A 20,220-nucleotide genomic window follows, 5' to 3' on the forward strand; every position below is an offset into this window, starting at 1 on the left:
AAATAACCAGAGAATAAAGTAAATTCTTAGTTTTTTTCACTAGAAAGATAAAAAAAAACAAGATATACGACTATGACAGAATTTAAACTCATAAACCATAACAGAGAATGGAAGGACCTGTTTAAAAAAAAATCCCAAATACAAGAACTGCAGGACACCAACTAAAAAATTCATACAATTTGTCAGACAACAAATAAAGCACTCTTTACTTGTAATATTTTCTACTCCCCAGCCACCATCAGCATTTATACTGGCTAAACACAGAAATGTGTTCAAGGTATGTCTAGAGTGCAAGTTGAGTGACAGATTAAAGAGGTGCTCTTCTTGATATCTACACGGTCTAGGGTGGCCAAGAAACAGCTAGCGGATCACTGTTCAGAACCAGTACAGCTTTTCTGAGGTTTTCACACATTTTCACACCTATTACAACCAGTGCAGTAAAATGATAGTAAGGAAAGCTCCCGAAGATACAGGAGGCAGCAGCAAAACGCAAGAGCTTCTCACCAACACCACTCACCCCTCTGAAGGGTCCGAGTCCCTGTCATCATAGGGCAGATTGATGGAGGAACTAGAAGTCGACAATGCCCTCAGTGTACTTCCAACAGTTCTGTGCAGTGGGGAGGACACACTGCTTGGGGAGGATGAGCTTTGAAGCCGAGAGGAGGACCTCAGGGTAGGCATGTTGATCTGCCTGAGGGAAGAAAGACAGGAAAAGGGCTCCTACCCCACTTCTCCATTCCCAGCCCTGCCCAGTCCCTTTCTTTCCAAGGAACTGCTCTGGGACTCGGGGTCGGCGCGGGACCTGCCAAAAATAAGACAAGAGATGACTTAACCATATCAAGGGATAATTAGGGATTAATGACAGCAGCACCCCACGGGGCTGGAGTGTAGCTCAGTGCTGGTTTAGCACGCGCGACTCTGGGTCTGCTGGATTCCAGCACTAGCCAAAAGAAAAAAAAATGTCCCACCGTCCCAGAAACTGGCCAGAGGCACTGGAGTTGCTCCCCAAGCGCTGGTGAGGCACAACTCACTCCAAACGCGACCCTCCCGGGGACTTCCGAGGAAACGTAAATCGCTTGGTGCAGAATTAGGCTCACGTGGTAAATTAAAAATAAAACGGAAACGAATAAGGGAAAGGCAGAATCAATCAATAAATGAATAAATAAAGCACCCTGGGCTGTGGTTCCCGGGATCCGTTTCCTGATTCCACGTGGGACGGGAAGGGAAGCTCTCACCGCCTCGGGGTGGAGGCGCCATTGGAAACGCTCGAGGAGCCGAGCGCTCTACTTTTCCCGAAGGCGGAACCTGCGTCGCACCCTTAGTTAATTGGGCTCCTTCGGGCTGAAGAGCCTCCGAACCTCACCAGAGCCCACCCTCTCGGGGGTTGGAGATTGGATTCTCCGCGGCGGAGGCCACTGAGATACAGACGGGGCGAAGGAGCTCGTCTACTAGGGGTAGGAGGGTTGGTGCGGGCTATTCTTGGGTCAAAGGGGAACCTCACTGAGTCGGGAAGTGACTTCTGGCTGAGTACGGTTGAAAAAAGGTCACCTCCTGGGCTCCTTTGGGTCTCTGTGTGGCACTCCACCTTCACCACAGGAGACCGCGGCTTCCCTCTCAAAAGCGGAAGAATCTAGAAAAACGCGGGAAGGCACGAGGTACACTGTGCGCAGGCGCGAGACCAACGCTCACCCCGCCCCCGCCTCCAGGGCTAGGAATTGTCGCGAGGGTTTTGGAGCTCGTGCTTGCCACGCTTCAGTCACGCTGCGGTAGGCGACCTCGTGTAGCCGCCAGGCGTGCCGTTCTGTCCTGTGGACTCCCGCGCTCTAGCCCTCTGCTTTAACTGAGCTCCACCCCGGGCCCGCCCCCTCTGCGTCCAGTTTCCCCCTCTATTGGTCAAGTTTCGGACTATATTACTAGTCCGAATGTGGTGGATGAAGCCACCCCTTCCATGAGGCTTCTGGAGTGCAAAACGCTGGATTCCACCCAGGCCCCGCCTTCCGAACCGAATCGCCACGCCCCCAAGAGGGACCACGCCCCCACCTCGCTAACAGCCTTCGCGTGGCCGCGTCCCGCCTCCTGCCGAGCTTCCCCAGTACATTGGCTTAATTTCTCTCTTGACCCCGCCCCCGAGGCCAGCTTCTTATTATCATTGGCGGGGCCCCGCCTAGGGCCCCGCCCCTGTCCGGCTCCGGGCTCCCATTGTCTCGGCAGATGCTGCTTGGTCCAGCTATCGTGCCCAGTTTTCAATTTTCTGGGGTCGTGCTCTTTCTCTGGCTGGTGGAGCGGTCCTGCGGCCAAAAGCCAGATTCTGGAGTTGGGGCGGCTCTTCTTTCCTTCTTAGACGTCCCAGGGAGGCTACAACTATGTCCGTGCTGCGACCTCTCCTGCTTCTGCTGCTGCCTCTGTGTCCGGGTCCCGGACCGGGACCCGGGAGCGAGGCAAAAGTCGCCCGGAGTTGTGCAGACACCCGGCAGGTGCTGGGGGCCCGGGGATATAGCTTAAACCTAATCCCTCCCTCCATGATCTCAGGTGAGTAGAAAACAGGATGACTAGAGAATAGCGGGGTGAGGGGCGGTGGCAGACCCTTCCCATCTCACAATAACTCTTTTCCTTTTCAAAGTGAACGTTATGATAATCTTTTCATCCCATAAAAATCTCTCTCTTCCTCCTATAACTTCTTTTCTACGATCACAATAAACCCCCTGATCACATAATAGCTCTTACTCCACCCCCACCACGGGAATCTCTCTCTGGTAATTAAGCACCCCTCCCCAAGTGTCTTTCTTCGCAGTGAGGTTCTCTTCACTATTTCTAGAGACCTTTCTGTGATAAGACTTCCTTGCTTACCAAGTAACAACACCCTTGCACATCCCATTCTTGCACAACCCACCCTTGCACATCCTATGGAAGCTACCCTGCAAGTTCCTTGAGGTCCAGGTGTGCCTATTGGGGAGGGTCACCTAAGGACACTGGTCACTAATTGGGTCCTGGGTCAGCAAAGAGATCCCATGACTAATGGGAATAGATTTGGGATGGGTAAGGAGACAATAAAGAGGGGTCAGGTGGGGATGAGGAGGCAAACAATAGAGACCAGACAGGTGAGAGAGAAAGAATAGCCCCAGAGATAGGTGGGAGATGGACGGAGTTTCATAATACCCCTTGCCATTATTTCTCCCGGTTTCCTCTGCCCAGGTGAGCACCTCCAGATCTGTCCCCAGGAGTACACCTGCTGTTCCAGTGAGACAGAACAGAAACTCATCAGTGATACTGAGGCCACCTTCCAAAGCCTAGTGGAAGATAGTGGCTCTTTCCTTGTTCACACACTGGCTGCCCGGCACAGAAAGTTTAATGGTGAGGATGTGGGGTCCCCAAATGCACTTCACACCTCTCCTCTATGCTTGTGACCCTAGCAAGCTTCCTGTCCCCTTTCTCTACTTTAACCTAAGATATTCCACCCCAGCCCAGCCCTGCTTATCCCCAGTCCCCATCCCAAACTCTTGCCAGGACCTGCTTTCCCTCATTCCCAGTCTGCCCAGGTCTCCGAGAATTACTCAGTTTCTAATTCACTTTTCTCTTCTCTCCCCATCCCCATCCTGTCCTACCTCTGCCCTTTCACTGCTCTTCCCTTCTCTGTCCTCACCACCCTCTGCCCTTGCTCCCTGCCTTTGCTAGAGTTTTTTCGGGAGATGCTCTCTGTATCCCACCAATCCTTGGCCCAGTTCTTCTCGCACTCCTATGGCCGCCTGTATTCCCAGCACGCCCTCATCTTCAACAGCCTGTTCTCTCGCCTGTGGGACTACTATGAGAAGTCTGGTGAGGGGTTAGAGGACACCTTGGTGGATTTCTGGGCACAGCTTCTGGAGAGAGCATTCCCCCTGATGCACCCGCAGTACAGCTTCCCCCCTGACTTCCTGCTCTGCCTCACACACCTCGCCTCGACCTCTGATAACTCTCTGCAGCCCTTTGGGGACTCGCCCCGCCGCCTCCGCCTACAGGTGAGGGGTCTGGAGGCCTGAGCTTCAGCCACCGCTAACCTAGTGACCTCTGAACTGTGTGCCACTCAGATCCAAACAAATGACCCTCTCAAAAAGGAGGTTACCCCTGATCTCATGATTTCCCCATTTTGTGTCTCAGCCAACTCTGACCTGGTAGTCCCTATCTCAAGCTTCAGTCACCTGAGGTGCTTAATCCAGTGCTCATTAGTCTCCTTTAATTGGATCCCCACCCCCATTCTTTTTTTTTAATATTTATTTTTTAGGTGTAGATGGACACAACACAATGTCTTTATTTTTATGTGGTGATGAGGATTGAATCTGGATCCTGCCTGTGCTAGGCGAGCGCTCTACCGCTGAGCCACAATCCCAGTCCCCCCACTCCCATTCTTTACCCTGGTTTTATTATAAACACTAACCTGCTCTCAGCCCCAGCCACCTTTCTGCCAAGTTTCCCCAAATCCTAACATCTTGATTTCCTCTGGTTCAACTGAACATGTACAAGGCATGCAATAATCAAGAAGCCTTTTGACATATGTTGTTTTATTCAATTGTCTTAATTCTTTGATATAAATAATAGTATCCCTGTTTTACAAATGAGAAAACCAAGGTTCAGGTCTCACATCCAGTAGTAGTATGGTGGAGCTGTGTCTCACAGCCTGATCTTCTAGCTTCAAATTCAGTGTTCTGATACACAGCCTGTGGAACACTTGATCCAGTTCCCTTGATCCCTCTAGACTTTAATTCCTTTGGATCTCTTGAACCTGCCTCTCTGTACCACCCAACACACTACCCACCCCAAGATAACCCCACTGCTCATTCCTTGGCCCCAGTCTCAACTGACCTATGACAACTTTGTGGAGTTTTCTCACCTTGTTTCCCTTCCCTCAGATAACTCGGGCCCTGGTGGCTGCTCGGGCCTTTGTCCAGGGCCTGGAGACTGGAAAAAACGTGGTTGATGAATCACTTAAGGTTAGAAGGGGCTTGAGTGTGGGCAGGGACCAGGGAGGGGGAGGCAGAAGTGGGAGAGAGCCCTTGAGGAAGACAGGCATCAACTGGTAGTAGAGGCCTGAGGCCTTCCCCTATCAGCCTTTAGGCTCTGGCATCCTTGGGTAAATCAGGAAGGAGGGAGTCAAAGATTGGAGTACTGGATCTCCATGACTGACTCCCCTTTCCCTGCTGAAGCCCTCTCTCCACTACCTATCCTCTTCTAACCTCCCAACCTTACCTCCTGCCTCTTCCCTCTCGAATCATCATGGACTCACTCTAGTCCTTGGGTCTTTCCTCAGACCTACCCCCACAATAGTAATACACCTCCCATGGAGGAGGATCTGTGAATTGGCCCCTAGGAATCTCCCTCCCCAGCTTGGCAATCCTTTGGTCTCACCTTTTATAACATGGGGTCAACAGCCCTGTACCTCATATGCAGCAACTTATTGTTCTGTAACTTAGGGAGATGGGACCAAGTATTGACTTCTTTGTGCTCAGTGTCAGATTTGTCTGAGAGCAGCCAAGGTGTTTGTGGATGACAGAGTCTGGTTCTCTGCCCCAAGGTGCAGGTATCTGAAGACTGCAAGAAAGCTCTGATGCGTCTAATCGGCTGCCCCCTTTGCCGGGGAGTCCCCTCACTTATGCCCTGCCGGGGCTTCTGCCTCAACGTGGCCAGTGGCTGTCTGAGCAACAGAGGACTAGAGCCAGACTGGGGCAACTATTTGGGTGAGGGGATTCAAAAAAGCCTGGGAAAGAGGAGGACCTGGAGGAGGGCTGGAGACTGTGTAAGGGTGGGTGGGAGGAACTGGGGAGGGGGTCTAAAGCCCTACTGAGGAAGGGAAAGACGGTGCCTTTTCATGTGAATGCCCCGACTCTTTTCTGCTTCCCTCTGAAGCCCCCGTAAGGATTGTGGGAACATCCTAGTTCACTGTACACCCCCTTGCACCCCTTTTCTCTTTCTCCCCTCCTTCAAGATGGTCTCCTGTTCCTGGCTGATAAGCTCCAGGGGCCTTTTTCCTTTGAGCTGGCTGCCGAGTCCATTGGGGTGAAGATCTCAGAGGGTTTGATGTATCTGCAGGAAAACAGTATGAGGGTGTCAGCCAAGGTATGAGGAGGAAAGAGTGGAAATGAGGCCTTGGCTGGGGAGAGTGATAATAGATTATGGGCATCTGGGAGGCTTTAGGTGCGAACGGGGACAGTTTGGGTTCACAGGGGGATGACTGTGTAGAGCTCTCTTGTGCGCAGGTGTTTCAGGAATGCGGGACCCCCCACCTGATTTCAGCCCGCAACCGCCGAGCGCCCGCGCCCCTGGAAGAGGCAGGTCGACCATGGCCGTGGAGGGTAGCACCAGAGGAGGAGCGGCCCACGACGGCAGCGGGCACCAATCTGCACCGGCTGGTGAGTGACCTCGGCGGGGCGGGGCGGAGGGGGCACCCTCCCGGGAGCGCTGCCACTCGGCATGTGGCCTCTTGCTTGCGCAGGTGTGGGAGCTCCGAGAGCGTCTGAACCGGCTGCGGGGCTTCTGGGTCGGGTTGCCCCTGACTGTGTGTGGGGACTCACGCATGGCGGCAGATATCTCGCAGGAGACAGCGCCCTGCTGGACCGGGACTGGGCGAGGCCGGTGAGAACTGGGTGGCGGCGGTGGCAGCGGTGGCGGGGGCTGCACGTGGGCTCTCGCGGGAGTTTTCGCGGCTTCTGTACTCACAGGTACCAGTTGCCGGTGGTGGTGGGTCCCCGGACCGATCAGACCCACAACCCGGAGTTGGGGTTGGATACCTCGGGGCCCGACGTCCCGACGCGGCGTCGCCGGCTGCTGCTCCGCTCTGCCACCGCCAGGATGCGGGCGGCGGCGCTTGGACAAGACCTGGACATGCAAGACGCTGGTGAGACCCGCCACCTCTGTCCGCGAGCTCCGCCCACTGTCTGCGGTCCCACCTCGCGTCTCTTAGTTCTCATTCATTTCTTTATTGGGCTCTTACATCACAGATAGAGAGGGGTAAAAGACCAATAAGTGGGTCATCATCCTTGAGTTTATGGTGTAGTGAGAGACACAGAAATGCAGAATAATGGGGGATGTTTTTAATAAAGGGCAAAGAGTTGCTGGAGAAGGGTGGAGGTGACAGTGGGTGGGCACCACAAGTTGGAATTTTCCAGAAGGGGAAGCAAGACACATTCATTTTTTCCCCCTCTCCTGTCTGGCTCCTCCCCACCTCTCTTCCCGTCTGCTCCCTGCTTTTGTGTACTTCTGTTTTTCTCTTTCCTGTTTATCCTCTATCTGTCCCTTTTTTCTGTCCCTGTTGCATTGTCTCTTCCCATCTTCCATCATCTTCTCTCATCCCCACGTCTGCTGATCTTGCTTTTTCTTCTGCTGCCTTCCTGTCACTGTGTTTTACCCGTGTCTCTGTCTCTGTATTAATCTTGATTTCTCTTCCTCCTCTTTTGATCTCTCTCCAACTCTCTTTCCCACCCCATCTGTCTCTGTCCCTCATCCTCCCTGCAGAAGAGGATGCCAGTGGCTCTGGAGGGGGATTCCACTATGCAGATGACTGGAAGGCTGGAACTGCACCTGTGGCCCCTGCTGCCTGGCCTCCAAGGCCACATCACCCTCCTCGAAGGGACAGCAGCAGTGGGGGCAGAGGAAGAGGTGGTCCCCGCTTCAACCAGGACAGGAGCAGGAGTGGGGGGATGTCTGTTGGTCTTCACAACTCACCGGTCCTCATTCTCTTCCCCTCAGCCCTGGCCATGCTTGGACCTCGATAACAGGGGAGGGGTGCCCTAGCATCAGAAGGGTTCATGGCCCTTTCCCCTCAGCTGGGCCTGGGGAGGAGTCGAAGGGGGCTACTGAGAGAGTAGAAAAGGGACTTTGCAAGTGAATGGCTGGGGCCCCGAATCCAGGAGATTCCCATTGGTGGGCTGGGGGTGGGTGGGTGTTCACAGTATTTATTTTTTCATTTGGTAATGGGGGTATTTATTTAGGAAAGAAGTGTGATTGCTGTCCTCTAAGGCTAGGGCTGGTGATCAGCACCCCCTCCACAAGAGCGATAAGGGTGAAAGGGGGGGCGTTTAGAGTTGCCATTGGGGGATGGAGTTGGAAGAAGTTGAAAGTGGGGAGGGGTGGAACTAAGAGGGTGGGGGGCACCTGGTCTTAGAAATGGACAATGCTGGGTGCTGATGGGATGTAGGGCTGGGGGTTGGTGTGTGTGAGTAGGCTGTGAGGCTCTATGGGCCTGAGTTCTGTTGAGTTTTTTAAATGTCATTTTTTTAAAAAGTAAAATACAAAACGGGGGGGGGGTGCTCATTGCTTGATCTCTACCATCCACATCCTTCACAAGGTCCCATTTCATGTTTCAGTGTTTGACTGTTTATCTACAAATAAATGACAATTTACTGGACCCTTTGTGTGCCTTTCTCTGTGTTTAGCATTCCTCCTGAGCCCCAGCTCCAAACAAAGGCTTCAGGGCATCTTGACTGGCTCAGTTTCTGCCTGTTTCTTACCTCTCTTGGAATCTGTCTCCTGGGAGCAGGTCTGTGGAATGGCCCCCTGTCTCCAGGTTTCTAAGTCTGAGCATCTTCATCTGTAAAACTGGGAGAAATATGGAGCCCAAACAACTGCGAGGAAACACCTTGGCCCTGTGCAATTCTCTTTGAAGGCGAGGCATGATTAATATTACCACACCACTGGCCCCTGCTCTCAGGGTGGGGGCCCTCGTTGTCTGGGTGTCAACCTCTACCTCGTCACCTCCCTGACAGTGTTTGCTTTCAACTCTCCTCCCTTTCTTTCTTTCATCCTTCTTTTCTTTCTTTCACCTGAATGAATCTTTTGTTCTGTAGAAAGCTGAGAGATAAAGATATAATTGATATAAGTGAAAGGAGGGTGAAAGTTTCTTCCACGGGCAGTCTGGGTGCCCTAACCAGAGGGAAATGTGCAGGGAGGGAAAAGGCCAGAGACAGCATTAGCGATCAAAGCTGGAGCAGCTGCTTGGACTGGCGGGACAAAGGGAGGGGAGGGGAGGAGCCTGGGCACTGAGAAAGTTTGCAAGGAAAGTTGAGCTGAGTGAGAAGCCAGGCGGTGGCTGAGGCAGGCGGGAGGGCCGGGAGGGCCGGACCCAGTTTTCCCGCAGCTCCCCTTCGGGCCTTGGTGAGTGGACGAGTGAAACCGAGGCTGGGGCCAGTGGAGGGACCCCTTGAATTTATGGGAGGACCCTAGGGTTCACAGAGACAACCTCAGAGGACACCAACAAAAGACTGGTGACAGACCGAGCAGTCTCCAAAAGCTGGAGGGAACAGAGGGCTGGGATCAAGGGTAATGGGAAGAGATAAAGATGGATGGAAGTGAAAAGCTGTGACAGAGGAGTCAAAGCCGGATCTTGAGGGCGATGCCAGAGGGGGCAGTTCTCTGGGTAGCAAGTGTGGGTTCTCTCTGGCTGGGGTCACCCCTATCCCCTCTGGAAGGGGGCTGTCCAGGCTTGTTAGAGGGGCCGAGATTACTGGTTGTAATCTGAAGCGGGTGGAACCAGACTCCCAGTTAATTAGGAAACTGGGCCTGGGAAGGCAGGCAGCAGCTCCATATGGCTTTCTCCATCTCGGTTTCCAGGGTCAATGTCTGTCTCTGTCTCTGTGTCTTTCCGCCTCTCTCTGGCTCCGTCCTCTCAGTACCTGCTCCTGGTGCACCATCGTGGTTAGAGAGTGGGATGGGAATGTGTGCCCAGGGATCTTGTGGGTTTCATGCATAGCGCCACATCTCCCCCAGCCCCACACGTACACTGGGGTCTGTCTTGTGCTGGGACAGTGGGGAGACAAGCAGCTTGCGTTTAGGAAACAGCAGCCCATACTAGTTACAAAGTCACTCCTGGAAGTCCATCCTCCCCTCCTCCTGATTGCCTCCTCCATTCCCCTCCTAGCCACAGAAGGGAGCTCTTGATCCCCATTTTTAACCATCAGAGGGGCTCAGAAGGAAGTCAGGGACCCAGCAGTGACCTGACCTGTCATAATGAGCAGATTGGTCTGATCTCTCTCACTGGCTGCTTCATTCATAATAAGGGCTCTGCCTTTCTCTCCTTCCATTTGAAATCCCTGAGGCTCCGGGAAAACTGAGTATGGGATTTGCGGGGACTGGAGACAAGCAACAGGCTGGCAGCAGAAGGAATAGTTGAGGGACCACCTACAAGGATCTGGTTTACAGAGCACCCCTACTGCTCCCCTTTCCTAAACTAGGTCTCAGTAGCAGCAGCAGCAGGAGAGAAGTTTCTAGCCATCTTCTTAGACTCCCCTCCTTCCCCCTCATTTCCCTTCTAGACGCTGACAGAGGCAAAAATCTGCTAACTCAGGGGGCAGACTCAACCAGGGCTGGGAGCAGGCCTGGGGAATGACCCCCCGATCTCCAAACGGCACCTTCCGCGGCTGCACGGCTATCTCAAGCTGTCTCTGCTTGTGCTCCTGGCCCTGGCTTTGTCCCTGTCTAGAGTCCCCTTTCCCTGTGCCACATGGGTCCTTCGTCTCCTGCCAGGACCATGCGACTTTGGGGGCCTCGGAGCCTGGGGGTGGCTCTGGGAGTCTTCATGACCATCGGATTTGGCCTCCAGCTCTTGGGGGGGGCCTTCCAGAGGAGGTGAGTCCTCATCTTGTCCCATCTCCCAGTAGATGCCTTCCCACTTGTTCTTCCTCCTCTAACCTGGGGCTGTGACTCCTGGGGACTTAGGGGAGCCTCTATGCCCTCTGTTTTTTCTTCACAAGAAGACAGTGGCTCCATTTGCTGGTGAAGGATAGGATACTTCCTTACCCATCTCTTCCCAGGTTACCCAGGCTGCAGCTCAGACAGTCCTGGACCACCTCCCTGGGATCAGCTGTTCCATCCTGCCTACCCCGGCAGCGACTTGTGTTCCTGAAGACACATAAATCCGGGAGCAGCTCTGTGCTGAGCCTGCTTCATCGCTACGGGGACCGGCATGGGTTGCGCTTCGCCCTCCCCACCCGCTACCAGTTCGGCTACCCAAGGCTTTTCCGGGCCTCTCAGGTCAAAGGCTACCATCCTCAGGGTGGGGGCACCCAGCCCCCCTTCCATATCCTCTGTCATCACATGAGATTCAACCTGAAAGAGGTGAGGGGTTCAGGGGGGTGAGGGGGTGGGGCCAAAAAGAGATGGATTTAGGGTTGCGGCCAAGACCTCCAGGGGAGGGTCTGGGGATCTCCAGGCATCACCTTACCCACAAGTGGACATGGGGGCCACAAGGTGGGATTTCCTGTTCTTTTCTGCAGGTGTTCTTTCCCCTGGATTTTCTGGGTGCAGAGTGTTCCCCTCTCCCATCTGGGGGTTTACTTCAGTCTCCTTCCTTGACTAACTTATTCCCCTGGTGTCAGTGTCCTGCTAACTTGGATGCACTTGGATGCACTCCCTCCAGGTGTCCCTTGCCCTTCACAGTGTTCACTATTATTACCAGGGACCTTGCTCTGCCATTAGGACCTTCTGACTCATCTTTCTTTCGCTCCCCTCACACCAGCTGCCACACTTTGAGATTTTTATGTCAGCTCTATGTCAAGCTCTTGGCTGAGCATGGCAGAATAGTTGGACAGAAGTTCAGTGCTGACCCTTGGGACTTTAGTCCTTATGGGGGGGGACAAATGGAAACACACAAGGACCTAAGAACTCTTGTAGAAAGACAATCAACATGCAAATGAAAGCATATAGGGAAGGAACTACCCTTCATAGAGTACTTTTTAAAAAATATTTATATTTTAGTTTTAGGTGGACACGATATCTTTATTTTATTTTTATGTGGTGCTGAGAATTGAACCCAGTGCCTCACGCATGCTAGGCAAGCGCTACCACTTGAGCCACATCCCCAGCCCCCCTTCGTAGAATACTTACTGAGTGCTGGATATTGGTCTTACCATCGCCTTGCCGTGAAGGAAGTACAAAAGTATTACACAGAAATGGAGATTGAGTCTCAGTGGGCTAAGTGACCTCCATTAACAGAAATTGGCAAAACTAGAATTTGAACTCAGGTCTTTTTACTCTGAGGTAGAGGCTCCTTCTGAGGACCTGGATGTGTTTTTGTATTTGGAATTGTAGGGAGTCTATTTATCAAATGGAGTGGGGTTTGTTAGAGAAGCAGGATTAAAGGATGGAGTGGACATGGCTTTGAGACAGTAGCGAGCGCACCCACCACTCTTGGAGCAGAGGATCAACAAACATGTGGCTGTTGATGTGCGTGTGAGCATGCACACAGCTGTGCCAGAGAGGTATGTGTAGTGTGTGTGAATGGCAAAACTTCAGTGGGGGTTACAAAGTCCCTTTGTTGAAGCTGGAGGAGTGTGAGGGTGGTCTGGTAGGCAGCAAGGGGCTCCTGTTGGGTGTGAGGCAATGGCAGTGAATTTTGAGGTAAGTTTCTTTAGTGGTTAGGATGGTTCCTTGTCACCACCATTCATCCAATACCTGCCATGTTACAGACATGTCCACATTCTCCCAGGTAGCTGTTTAACCCAGATTTATAGGTAGAGAAATAAAGGCTGTTGAGAAGCTTATTCATCTGCCCCAAAGTCATACAATTAGTAAATGGCAGAACTGGGATTTTATTCCAGGTCCATCTGATGCCAGAGTGTTCTCTTCACTGTTCCCTTCTGCCTTCAAAGAGACAGTTCAAAGAGACAAAGGCTCTGCCCTTCAGGCATGCCTCTGGAGCAGGTCAGAGAACATCAAGACACAGAGAGGTCAGATTCAACGATGAAAGTCCTTTTCAGAGACAGAAATCCACAGAGGGTCCAGGAGCTAGATTCTGATGTGGATCAGCCTGAAGAGCTATGTAAGGGTATGATCCAGCCTGATTTCCACTGTCCTTGTTCAGATGTGGAATCATGTGTCCCAGCCCTTGGGGCAACACCTTACCAAGGGGCCAAGGCTCCCCAGAGTCCAAGTCCAGGCCTGTGTTTTGCTCTCCAAGGTGTCTAGGAGACTCTGAAGTGTTGCTACCCTGGGCTGCCCTACAGCATCATCTCTATCACCCCTTTTTATTCTCTGCTCTCAGACACATTCCACCTCCCTCCTCGGGTGGCCTAAGACCACTCCCTTTCTTGGAACTGAGACCTAGAGTCCCAGAGGAGGCACTCAATAGATTTTTGTTGAAGAAGTGATCACAAAGTTTGTTTCCTAGAGGTTTTACCGCCAGGGCAGTCAGAAAGCCCCAAGGAAATTAATACTCTATGAACTTTGCATATTCCAGTTCTTTTTCTTTCATATATATATATATATATATATATATATATATATACACACACACACACACACACACACACACACACACACATATATTTTTTGGTGGTACTGAGTGTTGAACCCTGGGGTACTTTACTACTGAGCTACTTCCCCAGGTCTTTTATTTATTTATTTATTTATTTAGGATTTCACTAAGTTGCTGAGGTTGACCTGAACTTGTGACCCTCCTGCCTCAGCCTCCCAAGTGGCTGGGATTACAGGCGTGTGATGCTCGCCTGCCTCCAGGTTTTTTCGTTCCTTTTATATCCTTTATCCTCTATAATCACCTGGGAACCTATAATTATCCCCATTCTGTAGATGAGCAAACTGAGACTTAGAGATGTGAAGTAAAGGTCATGCAGCTAGTGGGGGAAGCTGGTGGTCCCCAGCAGAGCTGTGGGGATGTTGTGGGATCAGTAGGGCTTTGGCTGGTGCCTACTTTCCCCCAGGCTCAGTTTTTTTTTTTTTTTCTATGTGTGTCTTCTCTCCTCTGCAGGTACTTCAGGTAATGCCTTCTGATAGTTTCTTCTTTTCCATTGTTCGTGACCCAGCGGCTCTGGCCCGCTCTGCCTTCTCCTACTATAAATCCACCTCATCAGCCTTCCGCAAGGCACCATCTTTGGCTGCCTTCCTGGCCAACCCTCGAGCCTTCTACCGGCCTGGAGGCCGTGGGGACTACTATGCTCGAAATTTGCTATGGTTTGACTTTGGCCTGCCCTTCCCTCCAGAGAAGAGGATCAATAGAGGGAATCCCAAAGACCCTGACTCCCATCAGGGGCATGTTTTGCCTTCTGGCACTGGCCCTCGAGCCCAAATCCTAGATCCCAATGCTCTCTTGCAGCCTGTTTCCACTGTTGCTGATGGTCACAGCCAGGCAGTCAGCCCTACCTCCTTCAATTTGGGGTCCTCATCCTTCATTCAGTGGGGCCTGGCCTGGCTGGACTCTGTTTTTGACCTGGTCATGGTGGCTGAGTACTTTGATGAATCACTGGTTCTGCTGGCAGATGCCTTGTGCTGGGGTCTGGATGATGTGGTGGGTTTCATGCACAATGCTCAGGCTGGAGGTGAGCAGGGCCTCAGGGCTGCTGGCACTGGTGGACTAACTGCTGAGGATCAACAGCTGACCGCTCGGGCCAGAGCCTGGAACAACCTGGACTGGGCTCTCTATGTTCACTTCAACCGCAGCCTCTGGGCACGGATAGAACAATATGGCCAGAGACGACTGAAGCATGCTGTGGCTGAGCTTCGGGCTCGCAGAGAGGCTATGGCTAAACACTGCCTTCAGGGGGGTAAGGCTTTAGACCCCAAATATATCACCAACAGTCAGTTGCGTCCCTTCCAGTATGGGTCAGCTAAAGTTTTGGGCTATGCACTTCGGAGTAGTTTGAGCCCTCAAGACCGGGAGGAGTGTGAACGCCTGGCTACCCCTGAGCTACAGTACAAGGACAAGCTGGATGCTAAGCAGTTTCCCTCTCCAGTCTCAATATCCTTGAAGACTTCAAGGCTACTTTCCTCTAGGCATCAAGCTACAGATTAGGACACATGTGATGACAGTGGGGCCGCCAGAAGCAATCTCTGCATCCCTGGGAAAGGATGGAACTTTACCTTGACGCAGACCCCAAGTTTTCTGACCTATGACTGGGAAACCCAGCAGTGTCTCCCTCCCCTCTCCACTTTCCCAAGGCAGGTCCACGTAGCACTCCCCAAAGTCCCCGGGAGGAGTAAAAGATGGAGAGAGCCACAGAAAGTTTAGGGCATGGTGAGTTGAAATGGTATGTCCATTTCTCTAGAAAACGTTATTGGGTTATGTTCACTTCATTATGAAATGTTTGTTCAATGAATAAATGATATGAAACTTCCACTTGATATATGTAGGACGGAAACGGGAGGTATGGAGAATAGTTCAGTGAGAAGCGGGATCTGAAGGGATTTTTAGTATTTTTCCCCCCCACAAGAAGCCGGTCTGCCGTCTCCCACCAGTCTCGCAGAACCTAACGCACCCCGCCCCCGCCCCCTTCTCCAAGATCGCGGCGCACACAGCTCTTGGGGCCTCGGAGGCCACACCCCTCCCTTTCCGCTTCCGGTTTTTCACCAGTCATTCAGCCCCCACCGCGATTCCGGCGCCGCGGGGTCTGGGTTCCGGGGTTCGTTGCCCGGGTTTCCGGGCCGGGCTGGCGTCTGGGGCCGGCCGGCTGCGCGCATCACCACTCAGGCGTCGGACCCACCGGACCCAGCCCCGCGGGGGCTGGTCTGGGTCCCGGCCCCTCGGCCCCCGGCCGGCCCCATGGAGTCCCAGTGCGACTACTCGATGTACTTCCCGGCCGTGCCGCTGCCACCGCGCGCGGAGCTGGCGGGGGACCCGGGCCGGTACCGGGCGCTGCCCCGGCGTAACCATCTGTACCTCGGGGAGACTGTCCGCTTCCTGCTGGTCCTACGCTGCCGGGGTGGCGCCGGGTCTGGTGCCGGGGGCGGCCCGGGCTTGAGCTCCCGAGGGGCCTGGGCAGAACTCGCAACTGCCCTGGCCGCCCTGGCTTCTGTCAGCGCCGGAGGCGTGCTACCAGGGGGCAGTGGCACCAGCGACCAGGACCCAGAACCTCCAGGGGGAGGGGACCCTGGGGGTGGAGGCGTGTTCCGGGGCTGCAGCCCTCTTCTCACCCATGGCCCGGGCCCTGCTACCTCAGGGGCAGCGACCACGGTGAGGAACTTGGGGTGATACGGCACAGGGCTGAGAGCAGTTTGCTGGGTGCCAAATGCAGTTTGGGAGATGGACGCTGGGTACCTAAGGCAGGAGGCAGATGATAGAGGGGAGGGCATGAAGGACCGTTACTGCGGAAATTAAAGGAAGCTTTGCAGGCTGCCTCTGACTCCTGACCTCTTCATCCCTTTCACAATCCCAGCTGCCTGTGGAGGAACCCATCGTGTCCACAGATGAGGTCATCTTCCCACTCACTGTTTCACTGGATAGACTGCCCCCAGGGACACCTAAGGCCAAGGTAGGTTGAGCCAGGGTGGAGCTGATGTCTTAATTCAGACACCCTTTCAAGGCCCTGCCATGTCTCTCCTCTTGACCGTGTCTAATGTCTCCTGTACCCAGATTGTAGTGACCGTGTGGAAACGGGAGGTTGAGGCACCAGAGGTCAGAGATCAAGGCTACTTGCGCTTGCTGCAGACCCGATCTCCTGGGGAGACATTCCGGGGCGAGCAGAGTGCTTTCAAGGCCCAAGGTGGGAGGAGACTGCAGGAGGGGAAAAACCAGAGTATGGTATTTGGGGGTACAGAGTGGAGGGGTGATATTGGAAAGTGCTTGATGGGGGAGAAGAGGAAAGTGATTACTGTGAGTTGGGGGGAAAGTGTGGGCCCAGCCCCTCATTTCTTGCCTCTCCCTCTTCTGCAGTGAGCACCCTGCTGACGCTGCTGCCCCCTCCAGTTCTGAAATGTCGACAGTTCACTGTGGCTGGAAAACACTTGACCGTGCTCAAGGGTGAGCAGATCTGCTGGCTCAAGTCTTGGGTATCAGCAAGAGAATTGATTAGATGATAGTTACTTGGGGCAGGCTGATGGGAATGCACAGGCTGATGGGTCAGCTGCCTGGCTGGACTTAGCCCCATGGGAGGGGAGGGAAAAGGAAGAATTCAAGGAGGTAGATCAGTGAGAACAGCTCAGATCTGGTGCCAGTCCCACCACAGTAGGTGATTTATAAAGGGTGGCTCTTGCTGTGTACCTAGTGGTCTTGAGGTATCTGGCTATGCTGAGGCTGACTGGTTACTTCCAACAGTGCTGAACAGTTCCTCCCAGGAGGAAATCTCCATCTGGGATATCCGAATCCTCCCCAACTTCAATGCCAGTTATCTACCTGTCATGCCTGATGGCTCTGTGCTGCTGGTGGACAATGTTTGGTGAGGTCCTGGGGAGGGCAGGGCTGTGAAGTGGCAGGGGTGGAGCAGGAGCTGAGCTCTGACATGGGGAGTTGTTCACTTCTTGTCCTCTCTTCTCAACTAGTCACCAGTCTGGGGAAGTCTCCATGGGCTCCTTCTGCCGACTCCCTGGTACCTCTGGCTGCTTCCCCTGTCCTCTTAGTGCCCTGGAGGAACACAACTTCCTGTTTCAGCTGAGAGCGGGTGAGCAGCCCCCTCCAGGAGCCAAGGAGGTAAGAATAAAGGGCTGGTGTGTTAGAGGAAAAAGGATAAGAAATGGCAGTGGAAGGCAAAGGCTTGACTAGACTGGAGGGGAATTCTGATGCAAGTGATGTTGATGTTTGTGTCTCACCTGCAGGGCCTAGAAGTTCCCTTGATTGCTGTGGTTCAGTGGTCCACCCCAAAGCTGCCCTTCACCCAGAGCATCTACACCCACTACCGGTCAGTGTGTGGGGCCCCTACCAGGCACCATCCTGCTCACCTCTGCTGCCTGACCCACATCTAGCTTCCCTCTCTCACTGCTCCTAGCCTGCCCAGTGTCCGCCTGGACCGTCCGTGCTTTGTGATGACTGCTTCTTGTGAGTCCCCTGTTCGGACTTATGAGCGCTTCACTGTCACCTACACACTGCTCAACAATCTTCAAGACTTCCTTGCTGTGAGGCTTGTGTGGACCCCGGAGCATGCACAGGCTGGTGGGTCAGCTGCCCGGCTGGACTTAGTTCCATAGGAAGGGAGGGAAAAGGAAGAATTCAAAGAGGTAGACCAGTGAGAACAGCTTAGATCTGGTGCCAGCCCCACCTAGGTGACTTGTAGTGGATGGCTCTTGCTGTGTACCTGGTGGTCTCCTCAGGATCACAAATAGAGTTTAGAGAGGCATTGGGACAGTGACTTGAAGGGTATGGACAATAAGGCTACATTCTGTGGTGTGAGCTCTACCTTGCATTGACTAGCTGTGTGACCTGGGGTATGTTATGTTACTCTTTGGACATTGGTCTTCACTCCTAATAGTTTATGTTTATTTTTATTTTTTGGTACTAGGGATTGAACCTAGCTGCGCTCTACCACTGAGCTATATCTCCTGTCTTTTTTAAAAATTGTTTTTAGTTGTACATAACACAATACCTTTATAATTTACTTATTTATGTGGTGCTGAGATCGAATCTAATGCCTCACACATGCAACGCAAGCGCTCTACTGCTGAGCCACAACCCCAGTCCCTCCTGTCCTTTTCTTGTTTGTTTTGAGATAGATTCTTGCTAAATTGTTGAGACTGGCCTTGAACTTGTAATCTTCCTGCCTTAGCCTCCCAAGTCACTGGGATTATAGTGTACCGCACACCCAGTCCTAATATTTTGGGTTGTTATGAAGATCAATGAGTTAATTGGAACAAAACCCGGCACACACTGTATAGCTGCTGTTACCCTTAACCCTTGGCAAAAGACAACATTTCCTCAGTTTGTTCCATAGAATGCTTTGCAAATCAAATGTGACCATGCTGATGGCGGCCTCTGGGAACTGAGGAACTGTCCAGTGTTCACTGGTGCCTGTTTCTGCCTCCAGGAAAGCAGCTGTGTGAGGAGGAACGCCGGGCCATGCAAGCAGCCCTGGACTCCATTGTCTGCCACACCCCCCTCAACAACCTTGGCTTTTCCCGGAAAGGCAGTGCGCTCACCTTCAGTGTGGCCTTCCAAGCTCTGAGGACGGGGCTCTTTGAGGTGGGCTAGTGCTACAGGATGTTGGGGTGGAACAGTCATAGCCCCTAGCTTCTGTGGAGGATAATGGGTGGCACTAGAAGGCTGGGCAGAGGGAGAGTGGAACTAGCTCTGACCTGGATCTGTTGAGTGGGAAGGTCTGGGCCCAGAAGCCAGCTGGAATGCTGAGGTGTCTCTCCCCACCTAGCTGAGCCAGCACATGAAACTGAAGCTGCAGTTCACTGCCAGTGTGTCCCACCCTCCTCCTGAGGCCCGGCCCCTTTCTCGCAAGAGCAGCCCCAGCAGCCCTGCTGTCCGGGACTTGGTGGAGAGGCACCAGGCGAGCCTGGGCCGCTCTCAGTCCTTCTCCCACCAACAGCCTTCCCGAAGCCACCTCATGAGGTAGGAAGTGGGGCAGATGTGGCATTGGCCTGGGCAGAGGCTGGAACTAGGGAGCAGGGTGGAGGCTGAGCAGAGCCCACAGTCTCTGCCTTCTTCCAGGTCAGGAAGTGTGATGGAGCGCAGGGCCATCACACCCCCTGTGGCTTCCCCAGTTGGCCGCCCTCTCTACCTGCCCCCAGACAAGGCTGTGCTCTCTCTGGATAAGATTGCCAAGCGCGAGTGCAAAGTCCTGGTGGTGGAGCCCGTCAAGTAGCACCATGCGGCTCTGCCCCCCCATATACTACAGAAACCCAAAGCCCCTGGAGGGCTCCTCGCTCTCAGACTGTGCGTCCCCTGGGACACCTCCCACCGTGGATGAAGAAGCCCAGCAGGGCCGCCTGTCTGTGTCTGCTGATGGATGAGGGCAGAAGTTGTGAAGTGGGTGGTGTGGCTGCAGTGCTCCGCCAACAGTGTTTCCCCAAGTTCCTGTGGGGGGGCTGGCCCCACCCCAGCCCTTCATCCTTGTTCTAAGTTTACAGAGTATTTTCCTCATTCCTATTGTGTCCTTTCTGCCTCCAGCATTCCCTCCCACCCACCCGCAGGGCTGAGATTAGAAGGTGGTGTTGGTACAGGGATTCTGACGATGACCCTCCTGTCTCAGGGGTTGGGGAGATACTAGGTGGCCTCCTCTGCCCTTCATGTTTACGTTGGCAGCCTGAAGCACTTTAAGTTGTATCTTTTTTTGTCTGTTCCTGTAACTTATTCTTGAACTACAGCTTCCAACTGAAATAAGACTATTAAATGCCCATTCAGGAGGGAGAGGAATGACTGTTGTATGATTGTTGTTTGTGTGTTGGTGGAAAGAGCAGACCAGTGGGGCTCGGGATGATTCCCTTCAGCATGCACACAAATAGCTCCCTTCCTGTCCTTGTTTTTTCAATCCCCAGTTTTAGAATGCCCAGTAGTGGCCCTGTCCCACTTACTCTGGGCTGAGGTACACAACT

At 53.2% G+C, this 20,220-nt stretch overlaps 3 protein-coding genes across 3 annotated transcripts; all 3 read left to right on the plus strand.

Annotated features, from left to right (window-relative positions):
• Positions 1–2,363: 2,363 nt before the first annotated feature.
• Positions 2,364–7,742, plus strand: Gpc2 (glypican 2). Its single transcript, XM_026413212.2, has 10 exons — positions 2,364–2,529; positions 3,193–3,351; positions 3,673–3,995; positions 4,884–4,964; positions 5,546–5,708; positions 5,957–6,087; positions 6,228–6,380; positions 6,464–6,603; positions 6,690–6,865; positions 7,483–7,742. The coding sequence occupies exons 1-10, from the start codon at positions 2,364–2,366 to the stop codon at positions 7,740–7,742; spliced, it is 1,752 nt and encodes a 583-aa protein (XP_026268997.1).
• A 1,303-nt stretch (positions 7,743–9,045) lies between these two features.
• Positions 9,046–15,089, plus strand: Gal3st4 (galactose-3-O-sulfotransferase 4). Its single transcript, XM_026413177.2, has 4 exons — positions 9,046–9,120; positions 10,278–10,590; positions 10,776–11,079; positions 13,727–15,089. Exons 2-4 carry the CDS (start codon positions 10,466–10,468, stop codon positions 14,765–14,767), a joined length of 1,470 nt encoding a protein of 489 aa, XP_026268962.1. The 5' UTR covers positions 9,046–9,120; positions 10,278–10,465; the 3' UTR covers positions 14,768–15,089.
• Positions 15,090–15,341: 252 nt separating this feature from the next.
• Trappc14 (trafficking protein particle complex subunit 14) lies at positions 15,342–20,026 on the plus strand. The gene is made up of 11 exons (XM_026413171.2): positions 15,342–15,925; positions 16,128–16,223; positions 16,325–16,454; positions 16,625–16,711; positions 17,006–17,126; positions 17,230–17,377; positions 17,503–17,585; positions 17,673–17,836; positions 18,705–18,859; positions 19,044–19,237; positions 19,337–20,026. The coding sequence occupies exons 1-11, from the start codon at positions 15,515–15,517 to the stop codon at positions 19,488–19,490; spliced, it is 1,743 nt and encodes a 580-aa protein (XP_026268956.1). The 5' UTR covers positions 15,342–15,514; the 3' UTR covers positions 19,491–20,026.
• Positions 20,027–20,220: the final 194 nt, after the last annotated feature.

The sequence above is a fragment of the Urocitellus parryii genome, chromosome 9, assembly GCF_045843805.1.
Source record: "Urocitellus parryii isolate mUroPar1 chromosome 9, mUroPar1.hap1, whole genome shotgun sequence".
Classification (NCBI taxonomy): Eukaryota; Metazoa; Chordata; class Mammalia; order Rodentia; family Sciuridae; genus Urocitellus; species Urocitellus parryii.

What these genes read in the sequence shown, in the direction of transcription:
- Trappc14 (XM_026413171.2), top strand. Translation starts at nt 15,515, where the DNA reads ATGGAGTCCCAGTGCGACTACTCGATGTACTTCCCGGCCGTGCCGCTG. An exon ending in ACACTTGACCGTGCTCAAGG is followed by an intron (nt 16,712 to 17,005) that starts GTGAGCAGATCT and finishes TACTTCCAACAG; the next exon opens with TGCTGAACAGTTCCTCCCAG. An exon ending in CCCGGAGCATGCACAGGCTG is followed by an intron (nt 17,837 to 18,704) that starts GTGGGTCAGCTG and finishes TTCTGCCTCCAG; the next exon opens with GAAAGCAGCTGTGTGAGGAG.
- Gal3st4 (XM_026413177.2), top strand. Translation starts at nt 10,466, where the DNA reads ATGGGTCCTTCGTCTCCTGCCAGGACCATGCGACTTTGGGGGCCTCGG. An exon ending in GGGGGGGCCTTCCAGAGGAG is followed by an intron (nt 10,591 to 10,775) that starts GTGAGTCCTCAT and finishes ATCTCTTCCCAG; the next exon opens with GTTACCCAGGCTGCAGCTCA. An exon ending in TGAGATTCAACCTGAAAGAG is followed by an intron (nt 11,080 to 13,726) that starts GTGAGGGGTTCA and finishes TCTCCTCTGCAG; the next exon opens with GTACTTCAGGTAATGCCTTC.
- Gpc2 (XM_026413212.2), top strand. Translation starts at nt 2,364, where the DNA reads ATGTCCGTGCTGCGACCTCTCCTGCTTCTGCTGCTGCCTCTGTGTCCG. An exon ending in CCCGCCGCCTCCGCCTACAG is followed by an intron (nt 3,996 to 4,883) that starts GTGAGGGGTCTG and finishes CCCTTCCCTCAG; the next exon opens with ATAACTCGGGCCCTGGTGGC. An exon ending in CCTGGACATGCAAGACGCTG is followed by an intron (nt 6,866 to 7,482) that starts GTGAGACCCGCC and finishes TCCTCCCTGCAG; the next exon opens with AAGAGGATGCCAGTGGCTCT.